Source organism: Neurospora hispaniola, assembly GCF_033458365.1.
Source record: "Neurospora hispaniola strain FGSC 10403 chromosome Unknown B0T23scaffold_1, whole genome shotgun sequence".
Taxonomy (NCBI): domain Eukaryota; kingdom Fungi; phylum Ascomycota; class Sordariomycetes; order Sordariales; family Sordariaceae; genus Neurospora; species Neurospora hispaniola.
The window spans coordinates 4,238,305-4,256,692 of record NW_026944406.1 but is presented as its reverse complement, the minus strand read 5'-3'; the positions used below and the strand labels follow the sequence as shown (position 1 = coordinate 4,256,692).

The following is an 18,388-nucleotide window of genomic DNA, read 5'->3' as shown; positions in this document are numbered from 1 at the left end:
TGCCACAGCAACCGGAACGGAGTTGACACCACGGCGCGCACACCTTGTCGGGCGCTAAACAACAGTTACAGGCGTACACGCGTCACGGGGTGACAGGAACAATGAACGTGGGCAGATGGGCAGAGGTGAGGTGGGGTTGTTGACTTTTGTGTTGTGTGAGGCCCGGGCCCTGCACGCTGCTGCATGTTTCCTCGGGCTTCCCGCTGGACAATCTGGGACTACGGCGGCAACGAGGCCTCAGCTGCACAGGGCAGGGCAGGGCAGGGCAGGCACCCCCGGCCGCGCACCCGCCTTGCATAAGTTGGAGGTGGACCGTCCAGAGAGCCCGGGCGAACAGGCCTCCGACACGGCATCCAGACAACAACAAATCAACCACCAACGCCTCGAAATGGTCGATAAACGCATGTATGTTTCGGCCTCACCAGTGTACGTGGGAGGACGAGGAGTGTGTGATGAGATCGATCTGCGGATCCATCTTGAATCATGGTTCAGCGCGGAGTAATGAAGTGGTAGTTTCATGCCTTGCAACTCCGTGCAGTACCATTCTCAAATGTGCTCGGAATCTTTCTCCGCCCATGTCTCATCTCGTGGTTCACATATCTGGCATAGACCAAAGTCATCACGGTGATATCGCGCCCTTTACACAGTACTCCGTCTTCACGTGAATCTTGCCTTTCCCATGCAGCTGGGGCTTTTTCCATGATCTTCACTCTATGCACTCGGCGCTTTCCTGTGTCAAGTCTTGCATCGCCGACAGACGTGCACAAAGTCGCCGCGTGTGTGCGTGAATCCGTTGCCATCAAGTGCTATATAAATTGTCCAGACGTCCCCTTTCCTAAATCGTCTTGAATCCCCAATATGCATGCGTGAAGTGGACTGAACTTGCACGTTCGACCGCTTTTCTGGAATACCCCTAATTTGCGCAAGGTCCACAACAGCCGATCTCGTTCAACATCTCTTACCACCTACAGTTACCTACCCATTTTTGACGAGCCCCTTACCAGCAACAGCGCGTCAATCCTTGGTTATTCTCTGTTTGTTCATGTCGATCTGAAGCCCTGACAAGAAGAGACAACATCACAGCAGAAATTTGCACGCTCTTCCACAAACTACAAGGTGAGAAAGAAAACCCCCCCCAGTTTTCATCCCTAAAAGATGCCGGTTTCAGCAGGGAGCTCCCGACAAAGAGCGCGCGAGACGGGATCGCCCGTTCGATCTTCAGTTGTGAAGCTCTTTTGTCCCCTGTGAGAGCTCCCGCCCCGCATCTGAAACCCCACCACGCTACTTTCAGGTGTCGTCGGGGTTTCATTCTTACAAACATATCCTCCGTCGGCCGCCCAAAAAGTCTCCGCACTTGCAATCACCTTGCATCCACTGCCAGGGGAAAGGAAAGGACAGGCAGGTCAGATCTGAGGAAAGCGCTACAGCGAGCTTGATCTGATTTGTCCGCCCCTAGATCGCTTCCGAGGATCCATTCAGTGACGATGGCTGGCATGTGACAAGATCGGGGGATGCAATCTCGAGTTTTGCTGGAACCGAGCAGAAAGAGGCCTTCTTCTCGGCGTGATTCAGTCTTTGCTGACCCCAGATACAGATCTCTTGGCCTTTGTTCACTCAGCAGGCAAGCAGGGCAAATCCCCCTTCTCATAGCAAAGTGAGGTCGATTGCTGTCGATTGGCACACGACCTGTCAAGCGGTATTATCGTCATAGCGTGCGGGTATCGAATGTTGCCCCCGAGACCGTGAAGCTTGCCTCCGGTTGTCACACAGCGCGTCAAGTAATTATAAGAAGCCAGCCAGAGCGCCGGCCACTTTGGATCAGACGACGCACGGGGTTAGCATCCTCTCCAGTACCGACGGGTTTCCAATAATAAAACATAAAAAAGGAAATGGAACACGTCACCATGGCCGTGACTTCCTCCTCACCTGGTCCCGCCCCGCTTTCCCTTCTCTCCAACAACGAGGACTTCATTGCTCCCTTCAACATCAACACCAAGTTCCCATCCGCCATTATCCCTCCAAGGACCTCTTCGAATCAACCAATTTCCGTTGCCATACCCTCTAATCGGATCTCTCCTGCCGGTCTAGCTGCAACACAGCAGGCGCAAACCCGTAAACGCAAGGCCTCGGTCGCCCAAATCAGTCTCCCCAGCATGCTCCCAACTTCCTTCTCGCCATACACAATGGCGCCCCAGCCGCCCCAGCCTCCCCCGAACCCAGACCGATTTGCGACCGAAGACTTCTTCAGCCCCTCGCGGCGCACCTGGTCCGAAGAGAAGGAGAAGGTTCTGACGGGTCCTTACGACTATCTCAACGGGCACCCGGGCAAGGACATCCGATCGCAGATGGTCAAGGCCTTCAACGCCTGGCTTGATGTGCCGTCCGAAAGCCTCGAGGTGATCACCAAAGTCATCAGCATGCTACACACAGCCTCCTTGCTCGTCGACGACGTAGAAGACAACAGCGTCCTGCGCCGCGGCTTCCCCGTCGCCCACTCCATCTTCGGCATCCCGCAGACCATCAACACGTCCAACTACGTGTATTTCTACGCGCTGCAAGAATTGCAAAAGCTCAAGAACCCCAAAGCCGTCAGCATTTTCTCTGAAGAACTGCTCAACCTGCACCGGGGCCAGGGAATGGACCTCTTCTGGCGTGACACGCTCACCTGCCCGACTGAGGACGACTACCTAGAGATGGTATCCAACAAGACAGGCGGTCTGTTCCGCTTGGGAATCAAGCTGATGCAGGCCGAGTCGCGGTCGCCGATGGACTGCGTCCCGCTCGTCAACATCATCGGACTGATCTTCCAGATCGCCGACGATTATCATAATCTGTGGAACCGCGAGTACACGGCCAACAAGGGCATGTGCGAGGACCTGACGGAGGGCAAGTTCAGTTTCCCCGTGATCCACAGCATCCGGTCGAACCCGAGCAACATGCAGCTGCTCAACATCTTGAAGCAGAAGACGGGGGATGAGGAGGTGAAAAGGTACGCGGTGGCGTATATGGAGAGCACAGGCAGCTTTGAGTACACGCGCAAGGTCATCAAGGTGCTGGTGGATAGGGCGAGGCAGATGACGGAGGATATCGATGATGGGAGGGGGAAAAGTGGGGGGATTCATAAGATTTTGGATCGCATCATGCTTCATCAGGAGGAGAATGTGGCGCAGAAGAATGGGAAGAAGGAGTGAATGTGGTGGTTCTTTGTCTTTGTCATACGCACCCTTTTCATGTTTTGGTTTGCCAATTTCTTGTTCGGATGTCCATGAGGATTGAATGTATGGGTAATAATTCTCCTCTCTGGTCCTATCGTCCAACGAGCGATGTGGCCTGGCATGGATCAGTCAAGGACAACATGGTGCTCAACCACATGGCATTTGTTCTGGAATATTTCTGGTGGTGTTTTTGGGGATATCTCGTTTGGGTCATATCAATGAAACGCAGGAAAGCAAGTAAGCCATCAAGCATAGCGAATTTGAAACCCTTGTTTTTTTCCCCCCTTCTACTTCTTCCCTTGACTGACTGAAAGGTTCTTGGTGATTAATTGCAAAGGCAACCCTTTTTCGCATCAATCACCGCCTTCCCGCAAAACCTAGGATGCATATAAGTGGTCTCGAATTTGTCATCAATCATGCATTGATTCTTCATGTTAATAGTTCTCTAACTCACTCAACCCAATTTGCTACTTGCCAACACTCTTCCAAGCCAAAAAGCAATTCAAAGCAACTTCACCGGCTTCGGCGCCTCCTGAGACGGCGTCCGCACGGTTTGCGTATGCGGCGAGGGCGTATACAGCGGTGATACCGATCCTCCTTCCATATCCAACGGCTCAGATCCGTACAGCTCATACCGGTCTCCACCTTCTTCTTGGTTACCTGCGGGCTGCCCAGTCTCCGAGGCTTGATGCGTCGTCGGTGACGCTGTGGCCCCGAGCCCTTGATTTTCTTGCTCGGTCATCATCCTCGAGTCAATTTCGACTGGCACGGCAATATCACCCGGACCATGCGGCTGGAGCGGAACGCCCCTGTCTCTGTCTATACCAGGCGTAGTACCCGTCGATGGCAACCTAGAATCAGAGTAAGGCCCGACCGCCGCCTCGGGGCCGAAATAGTCTTGAGTCCCACCAGACCGGGACTGGACATCGGACGTGACTTCCGACATGGGTTGCTGTTCTCTCCCTCCTCCACCGATGATGGCGCCGATGATTCTACTGGGTCCTGAGCGGCGCGAGAAACTAGGGACCGTGCCGCTCGCTTCACTTGCCCTTCTGCGCCTACGGGATCGCAGACACCACCATGTCAAGATGCCGATAAGCAAGCCAAAGCCGACCACCACGCCAATGGCAATACCGGCTTTGGCCCCCGCGCTCAGATCGTGATCAGGGTGGAACTCGGCAATGCCGCTGATGGTCGGAAAGGCAGCGCGTTCGGCGCAAAATGCTTTGCCGGTAATTTGGGTGCAGCTCTGAGTGAGATCACAGCACCCTCCGCCTATGCTGGCGTCGCAGGAGGTCTGGCTGGTTGTGCAGCCTGAAGGGACCAGAGGGACTAGTGTGCTGATGGAGGACGAGGGCGTGATGGTCGCGATACACTTGCCGCCTTCGGCGCAAGCCTGGCCATATGGGCAGCAGCTACCCCCGAGGGATTTCGGGCAGAGGTAGAAGGAAACGCTGCATTGCCGCGCGCAACAAGCTGACAGGAGAGTCACCGATGGGTTATCGCCTGTTGTTATGGTTCTTGTGGCGGCGCATAACGTCATGTCTGACGTGCAGGGAGAACCGCAGTTGGAACCGATGGCGCAACATGCTGCCTTAGTCAAAGCAGTCGAATTGGCCTGACAACTGTTGAGGATTGGTTGATTAGCATCGGCATCATCAGAGGGGGGATCAAAGAAAATGGGCGGGAGGCATTGGCGCAACAATATCAACAGCCAATGTATGCAACCAGATGGCTGTCGAAGTAGAAGCAAGAATCACATACAACTGGTCGTTCCCACAGCAGAAGCTACCACCGTCGTTTCCGATTTCGAGGCCTAAACATGATACAACATCACCTCGTCAGCCATTGTAGCCATTTAAGATCCACCATGGGTAGCTCATACACGAGTGTTGGTCATTAGGACATTGCAGCTGGCCCTGTCGCTTCTCCAGCGGACTGGCGTTCGAAGCAGCGTATTCCTGGAAGTATCGAGGAGACAACAAAACGCCTGTTTCTACGGCTTGAAAGTTCTCATAAGCGGCAACGGTGACGATGGCCGGTATGAGCCAGACGAGCATGGCCAGGACGTGGAGTTGGATGGAAGCCTCCATCATGATCAAGGATGGGCTATACTAGTCTGGCTATACCCTGAGATCGTCGGTGGTGTGTGGGTACCTGAAGAGAACAGCCCTACACCATGACTCTCAGAAGGGAACGAGCGACAACGGCAGCAACGGTTTGGAGGCTGGTGGACAGATGGGACTGCGACGCAAGCAAAGAAGACAGATGGCGAACGGCTGCTTGACTGCGTAAAATTTTCAGGGCCTGTCAGCATTGTACTTGCGCCAGTTGACAAAGAAAAAAAAAAAGCCGTGGTCGTCTGCCAAATCCCGTCCTTGTAAGCGCGCCGAGGGATGGTGACCTGAAGGACCCGGGGGCTACCCAACTGTCAAGGTTCCATTATTCCCAACCAACGTGCCGTGCAAGTCTACCACGGGCAAAATCTTCCCGGTGGCACAGCGGGCCAGACCTTTGGACTGAACGCACGACATATAAACAGTGGGAATTTGGAAACCCAGCGTTCTGAACATCGCCGTTGTTGTCCTTGCTGACAGTGGGGGTGACAGTGGTGTGTGTCCTCTCTGTGAAGCCACCGATGGTAAGAAACGTCTCAGTCTCGGGCGGCGAGAGAGAGCCAAAAGCAACCCAAGTCCCAAAGAGGAAAGTGAGGCGAGTTGGTCGGTCGGTGGTAGCAACACAAGGTTTCATACAGCGTTTCGCTACACCATCGCGTTGTACGGCGGTTCTGAGCTTTGGCTATCGTCACCCATGTCCTTGAGAAGTTAGATGTACGTTGATGTGAAGAAGCTGAAAATTTCTGTTCGAAATGCCAGCACTTTTACGATACCATCTGGGCCTCGGTCGATTTGCGCCAAGAGGTGTGGTTGAGTGATGTTGCACGTTGGATACAAGAAAGCCTTAGTTGTACGGTTCAGTTAACATTACTTAGCAATAGGTCGAAATCCTTCCGTCACCTTTTCTGCATATACGGATGGGTCGCTCTTTCTCACCGACGTGGAATCGAGGCCCTCCCCGCGCTGAAAGGAAGGTGGCCAATGTGTTGGAGAAGGCACAACCAGCACATCGAACGTTCCGCATCACAATGAAGTACTTCCCTTTATAATCTTATCCAGAGGTCTCCCTGCACGGTTCTGCCCTGGGCTCAGATGCCTGTGAATATCTACCTCTAGGTCGACTTCTGCAGAGCACTGAAAACTTGGGGAAGGTGTTAACAGCCCTGCCAAGATTCATGGACCAGACCTAAGATGGTCAAGGGAACCGTCCTGGTACCTCTTATCAAAGTATATTGGGACTGGAATGCCCCCGGACAACGTCGGTGCCTGGAGAGACCAAACGAGACAAAGCATGGGGTGATTCATGGGAATAAGTGATTAAGTGTATGGGAGGCGCTGCCGTTTGATCAGTCTCTCTACACACCTCAATCTTTCCCTGCACGCGTTCTCAATGTTCTCTTCCAACGTCGTAAACCTCGTATTAAGTGGCTAGTATACGCCTTCTATGCAACAATGCGGTCCTCTTCCATTCCCTCTGTGCTTCCTGCACTTCTTCTCGCCGTGCCGCTGGTGAGCGCACACCCTAGCGCAAACTCCGTCGTGGGTTCTCTGTTTGCGCGCGCCGACGATGGTTACGAAAACACCGTCTGCCGGCCTCCGGTAAAGGAGGGATCCGACAACACCATTCCTCCATGCAGCAGTCTCGAGAACATCGAGTACCAGTGCGCCCCCAACGGAACCTCACCCATTGCTCTGGAGGCTCATAAGCAATGTAAGCGACCTCGTTCGACCATAGTTGATAGGTACACATGACAACCAACTGACAATTCGATCTTGATTTCCAAAGGCATGTGCGGCGGCTCCTTCTTCACCGAATGGCCCTTCTGCCAACAATGTCTCAACGTCCACGGCCTGCGCTCCGAGCGTGACGTCAAGCGCTACACCGAGGTGCTCTCCTCCGTGGAAGCCATTCTGTGCGACGCGCGGGCCACCCCGACGGCCATCTTCGCCGATATTTTCACCAGCGTGGCCTACGAGGTCCCGGAGCCGACTGACGGCGCCACCGTCAGCAGCGACCAAGCCGTGAGCAAGACGGACATCAGCTACTACATGACTACCACGATCAGCCAGGGTCCCGGGAAAATCACGGGCTCGGCGTTGAGTGCTACTGCTACTGATGCGCCGTTAGCGCCGCAGACTACGAATTCGGGTGGGGATGGTGGTGATAACAACGATGGGAAGACCACTAGTACTACTAGAGGACCTTGTACCGTAACCACGAGCTCATCGGCTAGCGGTGCTAGCAGCGTGGCTGCTGAAACCTCCTCGAAGCATAATGGTGCTGCAGGAATAAAGGCCGATATCACGGGTATCTTTGGTGTTGCTGCTGCGATGGCGGTTGCTGTGATACTTCATGTGGAATAAAAGGATTTGATGATGATAATAATAATGATGAGACGAAACGGGGGAACCCCGGTGGGGACGGATGATGTGCGTCATCTCTTTGAATAACGACTGAGGCCATGTCAGACTATTCATTACGAAACTCACAGTTATATGATGCATTCACCTCCTCTGAAGAGTCACCAAGCTATTGGCAGTAAGAAAAGGGACATGAAGATGCAAGAGCGACCAATATCAGAGTCTGTTTCCATATTTTCTCCATGCTTCGTGGTGGGAATTGGCTCACCGCATATTCACTTATAGTACATACTTAACTTGCCCATCACTATGTTCATCATCATCACTTCTCTTTGTACACCAAAACCTTGTACAAAGTTTTCTTTTCATATGTGCTTGAATTTCAATTCATAATCTACGCCGCCGCCGCCGTCACCATCCTCGGTTCCGAGATCTAGTATGCTATCCCAAAACCGATCGCTCGCCCAAGGTATCTCATTTCTCACATCTTTCAAACGCCCCCCCCCCCCCCCCCCCCCCCCCCATGGATCTGATTCACTGATAAACAAAGCCCCGAGCCACTCCATTTACTGGGGCATGCCCTCGAAGGGCTTCGCCAAGTGCTCCTGGCAGAAGGGGAGCTTGCTCTTGGTCCAGATCTCGGTGTCCTATATTGTCATTGTTAGTCAGTTATGTGATTTTGTATGCCAACTAATCTCAAAGGAGAAGCAAGAAAAAAAAAAAAAAAAAAAAAAAAAAAGTGAAAAAGGGAAACGCACAGGCTTGAGAGTCTTCTTGATCTCAGTCGACAGCGAACCACCCTTGAGGGCAATGATCTCAGGAGCAGCCTCGGGATCGTGGGCGATGGGAGAGCCGCACTCCTCGCAGAACCAGCGCCAGACGGCGTTGCCGGAGTCGGCGGTACCCTTCCACTTCTTGACGGGACCGTTGACCTCGAGCTTGTCCTTGAGGACTACGGCAACGAGGGCTGTTTATTACGTCAGTATTTTCGTGCTTATTTCTCAGTCTGGCCGTCATGGCAAGTGCGAAGGAAAAAAAAGGGGACGGGATTATATCAGGGTTCGGGTTCAGTGCCAGGGGTAGGTAATTCTAGCGGCCATTCACCATGGAGCTCTAGCTGGAGCTACCAAGTTGGCACAGCTGGGACCAGTGGAAGCCCTGTGCTGCAGCTGCAGAACAATGATGTAGATTCTTGTTGAGACATTGCGGGGGTGGGGCGGGGTAGAAGGAGCTGGCTCCATTGAGGAACTACCCCGAGTTCGGTGGTGAAAAGAAAGACTGCTATCAGAGCGCTTCTTTCCACCTCTTATTCTCGGAGAAGCCTCCCGAAGGAAGTTTAATTTTGGAAGTCAGACTTACAGTAGGTAGAGCCGGACTGACGCTGGCAGTCATCGCAGTGATCATAGGCAGTGAGGAGGGGCTCTTCGGTGTCCTTGACGGTGTAAGTGACAGCCTTGCAAAGGCAGTGACCGGTGAGAGGCATGTTGGCGGGTGTGGGGGGTTTGAGTTGGAAAAATTAAAAGGCTTTGAGTTGAGGAAGATGTCCGAACGAGAGAGTTGAGAACAAGGGAATGGGTAGAGCTGGTGAGGTTATATAGGAAGCTGATGGATGAAGAACTGAGTTCCAGATAGGAGTCCACTTAGTCTTTATAGAAACTGGAGCATGGCATACGTGGTAGGTACGTATGCACAAAGCGCTCTCCAATGCTCCCCGCCCTAGGTATCAATCAGGGAAACTCAAATCATGGTCTCCGTAATCAAAGCCCGAAGCTCCATCCATCTTACACCTTCGCCGTCCGAAGTCTGGAGTTGGCATACGCGCCTCAAAAACAGATGGATCGGTTCCACGCTGCACGCATGGTAATCTTACTGCTACAACCAGGTTCTCAAACCCCACTCCGTCACCACCCAACACAGCAAGTTGACGGTGAGCTCCTACGAGGCTGGATATGAATATCACCTGCTGGGTGAGTAGCAGCGGGGCTATCATGTGGGAGGTTCCGGATACCGATTTGACGATTATCCATGGGTTAATAGGGGTTGCCGTTGCCCGGGTGGGTTGACTTGGCCTGTATGTCAGTAATCTGTACATGATCGTCCGGCCATTGAGATCCTCAGAATATTCCCGAAGCTAACACAAAAGTACACAGATATGGGACTTTGGCTGACATTTGAGGTTTCGGTTGGTCGCCTAGGAATCACTAGGTGCATACGGGGTAGGTGTTAGCGGAGGCATTATGACAGATTCGCCAGGTCGTCAACGAAGGTTGTAGTGTACATAGTCTCCGAATGCTTCAAAGCTTCATTTGCTAAACAGGTCCCAAACAGCATCCACGTAGCTACCCAACCTCTAATGACAGCAATCGAGGTCCCTTGATATACGTGTATGTCATCCGGTGTACTAGATGATGGAAGCGGCGTTAGCTGCCTCAGATATCCTTTATCGACAGGACAAAGTGAAGACAAGGAGGCACAGCACCTGCGGCAGTGGGGTGAAGGAATGAGGGCCTTTCCGGGATATGAGAGAGTTCGCTGTGAACCTCAAGAAACCAGGACTTCCGCGATGAATGAACCACGGCCCGATGTAACGCAAAATGGCGATGATCCCGAAACCAAGTTCCAATATGTGTCAAGGTAATGCATTATCTGGAGTATTTGGAAGCTCGCAAGGCTGTTGAGCTTGACCGAGTCTGACCGACAGAATTTGTCATTGTCCTGCTTTGAACCCCGCGTTGGGGATGCCGGTAAACGGAGCTCCACAGCCGGAGACTGCTTACTCTTAGCTGGCTGTTAATACAGGGGGGATGCGCAAGCATAAATGCCGAAACACTGTGTTTCCCGCATCATGATTTGGAATTGATAACATTCAGCTTCGAGTCTGGTCAGTGTAACCGGCACCTCTCTGCTACGCTTACCTTGCTTCCGAGGGCTGTAATCCCACGCAACAAAGTAATACAGTGGAGTTGTCGCTACTCGAAATCCAGATACCCTCCATATCTCACATACTCGGCGTCGGGCTATGGAACCAGAACTCCGCCTTGATGGACTTTGTACGAACCAAAACTCCGAATGGTGGAACGGTCTGTCAATTCCCATGGTCAATTGCTGGCACCTATCAAGCTCCAAGCTGGAAGGAGTAGCCTGTCGGTTAGTCATTGATTCCCAAACATCCAGAATACTGACCGCAAATGTTAGCAATGTCTGCTGCACTTAGCTTTGACAGTGGTGCTTTTGGAAACATGATAACCTCTTCCTCACCTTCGACAGCAAGCCAAAGATTCGGTGCCGAAGAGGCGCACCATCAGTCCCAGCGACGATTCCAGCATCCGTCAAGTACACCATCACAACCCCAAATCATTCTTCCCGACCATAAGATGGATGCCCTCTATTCCCCTTATCGCCCGCAGATTCAGCACGGCGCCCTCTCGACAATAGATCTCTGTTAGCAACTGCCACGCCAAGGGGGCCATGCGAGCATCCATGCGAACCACGCCAATGCCACAAATCGCTGGACTTCGAGAACTGATACATATCCGAATGCAATCCTGTCCGCCAAGAACAGTTTTAAGACGCACTCCTTATACGCGGCTTTAGTGGCAGGATCCTCGTGTGTCAAGACGTAGGCATCCATGAACGAAGGACGGAAATTCCGGATATCAATTGCTGCTTGTCTTGTACGTGGGACTGCGTTCGAAGTCAGTGGCCTCTCGATGGAGTCGGGTCGTCTTCGCAGGCGTTGGATGCACTTGAAGGCCAAGAATTCCCAGGGATTTGAGATGCTCAGCGGTGGCGGAAATGTTTTCCGCAGAGCCAGCGCGGGTAAGACTTTTGGGTTGGACAACCATATGGTGCAGTTTTCGTTCATCTCACCGAAGAAGGCCTCGATGTCGTGTGCATAGTACACAAATCTCGAGTAGAATGCAGGCGTAAGGACCTTGAACTCAAGCCTCTCAATGCTGCGCTTGCCGTCAGCGGCCTCAGGAGAGAGCATCCTTTCAGTGACATGGGCTATTCCGCTGGCGATGTAGCTGACCTCAAGAGGAATGGTCGCCTTTTCAACCAGATGTCGCAAAAATCTTCGGAAAATCTTCTCTAGTTGCGACTCAATGGGATTGGCGTTCCGAGCGATGGTCCCCTTGGAAGGCTCCGGACGAAACCAAATATGAAGTTGGCGGTAGAAGAACAGCGCGTGAGCTTGAAAGAGGATACGAGGGGCAGTGGCAAAGCCTACCCATCCCCAGGATCCTATGAATCTGGCTTTTTGGTAAGTGGTCATGGAAAACGGGTCAATGGCCGGGCCCTCATGGTGAAGGCTTGCCACCAATTTGTCGTGGCCTTCCGACGTTGAAAGTCTTATAGTGACATTGACTATGGGTTTTCCATCGTTGCGTGGGCTCAAGGGGTCGGTGGCTGTCATGGAATAATATCCTTGGCGTGAGTTGAACGGCGACACATGGAAGACCTTTGGCCATGCTTGTGTGAAGGGAATTCCATTGGCCTGCTCATTTATCGCGCCCGCGGTCTGCTTCTCATAATCCGCCGGGTTGCTTTGCAGGTGATAGTTCAAGCAACTCGATTGATGATTCCTTTTCAAGAAGTACATGTGTCGTTCACCGAAGGTATTGTTCACTTCCAGGATCATGGCGGCTAGTGATTTGTGCGAATCGTAGAGGTACCAGAAGGAAACGGGGTTGAAATGATAACAGAGGAATCGAGCTGCTGTAACCAAGTAGGCATGAGGGTATGTTGCCGGATCAACTCCCTATGTGGGTTAACGAATACCTCGCAGGGAGAGTGCAAGTTTGCATACCTGAGTTTGAAGGTAACTATCGAGCTTCCCACGCAGGGTCAGCTCCCCGCTCTGGCGTTGCAGATAGTCAGAGGCATCCACGTCGAACCATCCCTTTTGCAGCCGTGACGATGACGAGAACCATGAGGTCCAATCCGATATTTGTTTGACTCCGACCGAAACCATGTTGGCTGCGTTACCTCGGTAGCCGACAGGAACTCCAACGACAAGATAGGCGTAGGAGAATGTGTGGCTTTTCGGGCTAAGTCTCGTATGCGTCGTGCGACATGGCAGAAGAAGAATTTGTCCAGCTCCGTCCCATTTTGGAATTTCGACACTTGTCCATCGAAGTCGGAAGAGCTGGAGGAGCTGGAGGAGCTGAAAAAGAAGGAAAACGATTGTGACGACGGCCAAGATTTTCGCAGCTCTTGCATATATCTCGAGTGTGGTTTCGCCGAAGAAGCCATTGCGAACGAGAATGAAAAAGACCAGCAGCGTCGCATCAAAGAAACCGGCGTAGAGAGTAAGAAAGCCGACGTAGTTGACGAGAGAGCCGACTACGGCTGTCCCACATAGGCCATTCATAGGAGAAATAAGAGCTGAAGGAATGAAAGAAATGCAGGTGCCCGCCTGCCTGGGAAGGTCGAAATGAAATTGGGTCCCTGACGGGAGTGTGTAAATACCTACCTACTTCCACTCTTTGGTTAAATGAGAATGGAAGCCTGATGGTGAGGGAGAACGGAGGAACTTAAATATTAGGTCGGCGTCGCTCCGCATGAGGACCTTGATGGACACTCACAATAAGCGCCATCCATCCATCTTGCCGTCTACACCTTCTATTGACCCATCTCACCACCTTCACAATAGTGATATGTGACTAACGCAAACTGATCTAGACCACGTCGACCTGCCACGCGGTTGACTTCAGTTTCTTCCCCGCGGAAGGAGCGACGAACGCCGGTTAATTGGCAAGAGAAGGCGCAACAGGCAGAGAGAGGGGTTTGGATGGAAATTCCATCCAAACCTCTTTGTCGTAGATAATCGTGAGCTTGACTTTACCTATCACAGGTCTTGATTTGTGGGGAAAAGGGAGCTAAGGAACAAGCGCCCGAAGTCAATTCAGGCACCTCGACTGTTCAGCTGCTCAATGTCCAGTCGGGTCCGGGCAGTAGGTCTGAACTGGTGAAGTCTCCACCTGTTCTTCGATTTCATGGACGCACTCACGTTTCCACTTAGACTTGTGAATTTCATGTCCTTATCCGAATGACAAAAGCGGACAACCGTGGAGTATCGCAGTGAGACAATAAGGGCACCGATGTCACGGACTGATTGTTTTCGCGATGTGTGAACCACGCCGGACGGAGCATCCATCGCCATTGTTCTTCAAGTTCCACATTGGGATGAGGATCTGACTAGATCACGATGGCCTGAGGGGAGTGAAGGCAACGAAGGATCCACTCTAGAGCGTCATGGTTCCTGCCGCAAAACCCGCCGAAAGGAGAAGCAGTCGTCGCGTCGGTCACTGTGCGCGGGCCCCAGGCCTCTCCACTTCGTGCACGAAGAGGCAAATCTGGCCAATGAGAGCTTCTTGGAAGTCACAAATCAGCCCCAATGTGGCGGGGGAACTCGCTCTGGACCTCTGGCCGTTCGAGTCATCACTCGCCATCGCAGCCAGTGCCGCCGGCCGTGCCAATGTTCGACGGCAGCCCATCGCATTCCATCCACGTATCGCATGTTTCGGCGAGCGGGACAGCCTCACCGGCGGGTATCGAGTGGCTGATACAGTGATCACAGCTGACAAAAGACAAGTTGCAATACTAATAAATTTCTTTGTCAACTTTGCCTCGCTCTCGCTCTCCTTGCTATCTATAAACAGTATCTGAATCAACTGGCGAGCAACAGAACTCATAATCCATTCTTTCCTCCCCATTTTCCATCATCAAAACCAACGGTCACGTTTGCCGCTACGTAGGACATAAGGGCCCTGAATTCCCTGAATCCACTCCTGCCTCTCCACCTGACAACTTCCATTTATATTTCTCAAGACGCAACAGCCACCCCACCATCGTCACTCAGCAATCCTCTTCCTTTTCTCGCGTACTCTGTAATCACGACTACAATTCCCACTTTGACAAGAACTTCAGCCCTTTCAACCACATCTACCGACAACCAAATAAACTCAATCACAATGTCTGCCTGGGATACCGACGCCGTCAAGATCGGCAAGAACGTCAGCCGCGGTGGTGCTGGGCCCCGCGAGACTGTTGTCCGCGGCAAGTCTGCCCTTAACGCTGCTCAGCGCAGTGGGAGTATCATCGCCACTGAGAAGAAGTATGCTGCCGGTAACACTGTATGTGCCTCATGTTCCCATCCTCCCTGGTTCGCAGTCACGCTAGCTGCGTTGCAAACATCATCGTCGCCAATACTAACTGGTCTGTTTCCCCACAGGCTTCCAAGCCCGGTGTTGAGGGCCAGCGCCTAACAATGGTTGACCGCTCCGACGACATCGTCAAGCCCAAGACCGTCAGCAAAGAGGTCGGTGCCGCCATCCAGAAGGCTCGCAGCGCCATCATGATCGGCGACAAGGCCATGACCCAGAAGGAACTCGCCACTCGCTGCAACTCTACCCAGGCTATTATTGCCCAATATGAGCGCGGTGAGGGTGTCCCCGACCAGAAGCTCCTCGGCAACCTCGAGCGTGTCCTCAATGTCAAGCTTCGCGGTTCCGACATCGGCAAGCCCAAGTTCGAGAAGAAGGAGAAGAAGTGAGCGTGTTTCTTTTGATGGAACCATCTCTCGCATAGGGGTGTTTGCCCCTCCAGGTGGCGGTACCGAGGCCATGTTTAGCCAACACGGGACTGTATCCTGATTCGCGGCAAACCCCCCGCGCTTGACTGGGGCTGGTGCCCCGGGGAGCGTTGTTACTACACAATTGTAATCAAAGGGCGGAAAGAGGGGTGGCATGAACGCAACAAGACGGATCCTGTTGCCTGCATGATGGATGATGATGAGGAGGGAGGGTTAAAGGGCACAACATCATAAGAATATGCGCCGATGACCTGGTTTTTTATTTGCATACATCTACATTCAGCGAAGGTGTCTTGCACTTTTGGAAGGGATTGCTTATATTGCTTTCTCGGAGGGAAGGCGTTTGCTGAAAGATATCACGGGTCCTTTGTTCTGCGATAGACGTTGGGATGAAATAGACCCCCTATTTTTTCCTTTAAATTCGTCTTCAATCAGTCTACACTACGCTGTGTCTGTCTCGTCTATGCCATACATGTTTTGCTTAGTGCAGTGGTTCAATTGATTCAACGCCATGCATGTCAATCTCTCTCAAAATTGTGCCATTTGGGAACACCGAATGCTCCATGTCTCAGAGCCCAAAAGGATACAATACGGGTATATATTGAGCAGCCAAGCAAACTCCAAAACTCCTTAACACTACTACATGCTTTAAGTCTTTAACGGCTCTTCTTCCTTGCAATACCAGACCTTTTGTCGTAAAATCATTTCCTCGTTCTTCATCATGAGCGTCGCCCACGTTCCTCGCAGTTTACTGCGCGTCTAACCTAACAGAACCTTAACCATTTGCCCAACCTCCATCTTACTCGGCTGCAACGCCGTTTGCACCACAACATTCTCCCTTCCGCCCACTGTCACGATTTTCAGCCATTGCGGCGCCACCTCACTCGCCAACAGCCGCACGCACCCCGCCGCGTCCTCCTGCGAGATCGGCGTCCGCAGCGAATCCTTGAGCTTGACCAGCAGCGCCGTCATGGTAAACGCCATGCGCGCCTGTGCGCCCGTGGCCGTGCAGAGCATCCCGATCACGGCCGCCACGTCCTCTGCGCGCTGTAGCGCCGCACGGCGCTGGATCTCGGCGGCCGAGGGACCGCTCAAAGCGGCGAGGGCGGCCTGATTCTCTTTGAAACGGATACGGTCGAGAAGGGAGAGTTTGGTGCTGTCGGGTTTGAGGGAAGGGGCAGAGGTTGTGGGCTGCTGCTGCTTTTCTTGTTGCAATTGTTGCTTGCGGACGACGCCATTCTTGAGTTCTTCGAGGGTACGCTGGTTCTTGTTTGAGAGGGAGGCGGCTTTGATGGCCGAGGCACAGGCCTTGATCGGTGCTTGCGGAAGCGTGCTGAGGAAGAGAGAGGCGACTTGGCCTGGTCGGCGCGAGTGCCAGAGAGCCCGGAGGTTGGACTCGAAGTCCATGTTCAGCTTGTGTTCCAGGAGAGGGCCTGAATGGCTTTCGTGTAGCTCGATGCAGATCTTGCCGCGACCATAGTCGGAGAGGTAGAAAGGGGCTTTCGAAGGTGAGGTGGTTGCTGTGGTGGTGGTGGGCTTTGAGGATGAGGATACCCAGTTCAGAACGCCGATGTAGCGCTGGATATCCTCGATCGTCACCTTGCGCTTGCCCCAGGTTCGGGTGACACTGGGCAAAAGTGTGCGCAGATCGACCGGCAAGTTGGAGCCGTTATGAGCCAGTTGCATAGTGTAAGTCTTGAGAAATGCGGCTTGGAGGTCAAGCAGCTGGACGAGCTCTCGCGGGAGGTCGTGCTCACTGCTTTCGCCAACATGATGTTTCGACCTTCTCTTCGCTGGTGACTGGAGAGCCAGGCGTTCCAATAGTAACTCGGCTTCTGCGGCATCGTGATTATTCTTGTGTAAGGGCTCGTCGTCTCCCTCGAGCAACCGCCGCTTTCGATTCACGGAGACGGCTGGCGCAGAGAAGTTCGGTATGGCTCTGAAGTCCAGCTTCTTGTTTCCGTTATTGTGCTCGATCTTGACAGACGCGGTGTCCTCAAACCTTACGGTCTTCTTCCTCCTGCAGGGAGTCTCGCAAGGAGCAATGTTCTCGTTGTCCTTTGTGTCATCGCTCTTCTGGCGGAGTTTCTTGGAGATGGTTGGCGAAGACTCGAGATCAGAGTCATCGGTGACTTTTCTCTTTCTTGAACTGAGAACAATCTCTATCGAGGAAGTACGGGTCGTTTCGGCTTGGGCGCGCTTCTTCAGAGTGCTGTCTTTGCTGGGGCTCTGTTGGATTTTGGCAAGACGGGCGAAGTCGCCAAGATCGGGAGGATGAGCTTGTTCACTCGGGTTAAGCTTCCCACGGGCGGAGCGCGTGTTGCGGGAAGTCGCGCCGGGCATGATTGAGGATGTTGTCGTCGATTATGTTGATGTTTCGCTATGAGCTCTTTGACGGAGAAAATAGAGATGAATGTTGCTGTGGTATAACGGTAAGGTGGAGATAAGTTTTGTAGCTTGAAGGCTGGCACCGGAAACCATTGTTTGGATAATGTTGCAGCAACAAAATACTGGAGCAAGTGGATTTTGACGAAGTGCGAGGTAGCAGAGAGCCAAGACAAGAAGGCTGGGACAGGGGTCTTCAGGTTGGTGAGCGAGACGCGGTTAACTAGTACTTATTCACGCGTAAAGTGGAATCGCGACGCGGATGCGCTAGCGCACTCATGATTCCAGTCCTGCATTATGTACTACTTGGGGGGTTCTGGGCGCCAAGGCTTTCTTTCCCCCCTACATGGAATGTAGGGGGAGCCGAAAAGTTGGGACAGTATTTTAAGTTGGGACATCAGGAATCTTAGCGTTTCCTATAGAAAAGTGTTAGCAAAGACTTCAGTCAGCTATTCTACTACGAAACCTTTTTCTGAAATTCTAGAAAAATTCAAGTATAGAATTCTTATTTGGAAGAACTATTATAGAGACTTAGAAAAAATTAACTTCAAAAATAAGTACGTGGTAAAGTCTAATTGCATTTTATATACTAAATATAGTCGCTTTTAGTATATATTAACCGCCGAATAAAGGTAATAATTCTATAGTAAAAGACACTCTTATTACTTTTATCTCCCTATTACCGGATATGTACGATTAGCTATGGAATAGGG

At 52.3% G+C, this 18,388-nt stretch overlaps 7 protein-coding genes across 7 annotated transcripts; 3 read left to right on the top strand and 4 right to left on the bottom strand.

Moving 5' to 3' along the window:
- Positions 1 to 1,605: 1,605 nt before the first annotated feature.
- B0T23DRAFT_26032 (geranylgeranyl pyrophosphate synthase) lies at positions 1,606 to 3,601 on the top strand. The gene has a single exon (XM_062834203.1). The coding sequence runs from the start codon at positions 1,890 to 1,892 to the stop codon at positions 3,189 to 3,191; it is 1,302 nt and encodes a 433-aa protein (XP_062697434.1). The 5' UTR covers positions 1,606 to 1,889; the 3' UTR covers positions 3,192 to 3,601.
- A 1-nt stretch (position 3,602) lies between these two features.
- Positions 3,603 to 5,484, bottom strand: B0T23DRAFT_26083 (uncharacterized protein). The gene is made up of 3 exons (XM_062834205.1): positions 5,101 to 5,484; positions 4,980 to 5,031; positions 3,603 to 4,840 (listed from the first exon to the last, which is right to left on the bottom strand). The coding sequence occupies exons 1-3, from the start codon at positions 5,309 to 5,311 to the stop codon at positions 3,718 to 3,720; spliced, it is 1,386 nt and encodes a 461-aa protein (XP_062697433.1). The 5' UTR covers positions 5,312 to 5,484; the 3' UTR covers positions 3,603 to 3,717.
- An 891-nt stretch (positions 5,485 to 6,375) lies between these two features.
- Positions 6,376 to 7,914, top strand: B0T23DRAFT_26094 (uncharacterized protein). Its single transcript, XM_062834206.1, has 2 exons — positions 6,376 to 7,043; positions 7,119 to 7,914. The coding sequence occupies exons 1-2, from the start codon at positions 6,785 to 6,787 to the stop codon at positions 7,694 to 7,696; spliced, it is 837 nt and encodes a 278-aa protein (XP_062697432.1). The 5' UTR covers positions 6,376 to 6,784; the 3' UTR covers positions 7,697 to 7,914.
- Positions 7,914 to 9,236, bottom strand: B0T23DRAFT_26040 (Mss4-like protein). The gene is made up of 3 exons (XM_062834204.1): positions 9,053 to 9,236; positions 8,452 to 8,660; positions 7,914 to 8,340 (listed from the first exon to the last, which is right to left on the bottom strand). Exons 1-3 carry the CDS (start codon positions 9,174 to 9,176, stop codon positions 8,260 to 8,262), a joined length of 414 nt encoding a protein of 137 aa, XP_062697431.1. The 5' UTR covers positions 9,177 to 9,236; the 3' UTR covers positions 7,914 to 8,259.
- A 1,899-nt stretch (positions 9,237 to 11,135) lies between these two features.
- On the bottom strand, positions 11,136 to 13,067 carry B0T23DRAFT_308477 (uncharacterized protein; the record flags this gene model as incomplete). The annotated part of the gene is made up of 2 exons (XM_062834470.1): positions 11,136 to 12,455; positions 12,504 to 13,067. 2 exons carry the CDS (start codon positions 13,065 to 13,067, stop codon positions 11,136 to 11,138), a joined length of 1,884 nt encoding a protein of 627 aa, XP_062697430.1.
- Positions 13,068 to 14,256: 1,189 nt separating this feature from the next.
- On the top strand, positions 14,257 to 15,632 carry B0T23DRAFT_409703 (multi protein bridging factor 1-domain-containing protein). The gene is made up of 2 exons (XM_062839378.1): positions 14,257 to 14,832; positions 14,931 to 15,632. The coding sequence occupies exons 1-2, from the start codon at positions 14,671 to 14,673 to the stop codon at positions 15,249 to 15,251; spliced, it is 483 nt and encodes a 160-aa protein (XP_062697429.1). The 5' UTR covers positions 14,257 to 14,670; the 3' UTR covers positions 15,252 to 15,632.
- B0T23DRAFT_370710 (uncharacterized protein) lies at positions 15,620 to 17,905 on the bottom strand. The gene has a single exon (XM_062836611.1). It carries the CDS (start codon positions 17,631 to 17,633, stop codon positions 16,050 to 16,052), a length of 1,584 nt encoding a protein of 527 aa, XP_062697428.1. The 5' UTR covers positions 17,634 to 17,905; the 3' UTR covers positions 15,620 to 16,049.
- Positions 17,906 to 18,388: the final 483 nt, after the last annotated feature.

Bases quoted from the DNA above. Each gene is read 5' to 3' on its own strand.
- B0T23DRAFT_26032 (XM_062834203.1), top strand. From the start codon at position 1,890: ATGGAACACGTCACCATGGCCGTGACTTCCTCCTCACCTGGTCCCGCC.
- B0T23DRAFT_26083 (XM_062834205.1), bottom strand. From the start codon at position 5,311: ATGATGGAGGCTTCCATCCAACTCCACGTCCTGGCCATGCTCGTCTGG. The intron at 5,032-5,100 runs GTATGAGCTACC...TATCATGTTTAG, and splicing joins TCCTAATGACCAACACTCGT to GCCTCGAAATCGGAAACGAC. The intron at 4,841-4,979 runs GTATGTGATTCT...AATCCTCAACAG, and splicing joins TGCTGTGGGAACGACCAGTT to TTGTCAGGCCAATTCGACTG.
- B0T23DRAFT_26094 (XM_062834206.1), top strand. From the start codon at position 6,785: ATGCGGTCCTCTTCCATTCCCTCTGTGCTTCCTGCACTTCTTCTCGCC. The intron at 7,044-7,118 runs GTAAGCGACCTC...TGATTTCCAAAG, and splicing joins TCTGGAGGCTCATAAGCAAT to GCATGTGCGGCGGCTCCTTC.
- B0T23DRAFT_26040 (XM_062834204.1), bottom strand. From the start codon at position 9,176: ATGCCTCTCACCGGTCACTGCCTTTGCAAGGCTGTCACTTACACCGTC. The intron at 8,661-9,052 runs GTAAGTCTGACT...CGTAATAAACAG, and splicing joins TCAGTCCGGCTCTACCTACT to CCCTCGTTGCCGTAGTCCTC. The intron at 8,341-8,451 runs GTGCGTTTCCCT...ATGACAATATAG, and splicing joins TCAAGAAGACTCTCAAGCCT to GACACCGAGATCTGGACCAA.
- B0T23DRAFT_409703 (XM_062839378.1), top strand. From the start codon at position 14,671: ATGTCTGCCTGGGATACCGACGCCGTCAAGATCGGCAAGAACGTCAGC. The intron at 14,833-14,930 runs GTATGTGCCTCA...GTTTCCCCACAG, and splicing joins AGTATGCTGCCGGTAACACT to GCTTCCAAGCCCGGTGTTGA.
- B0T23DRAFT_370710 (XM_062836611.1), bottom strand. From the start codon at position 17,633: ATGCCCGGCGCGACTTCCCGCAACACGCGCTCCGCCCGTGGGAAGCTT.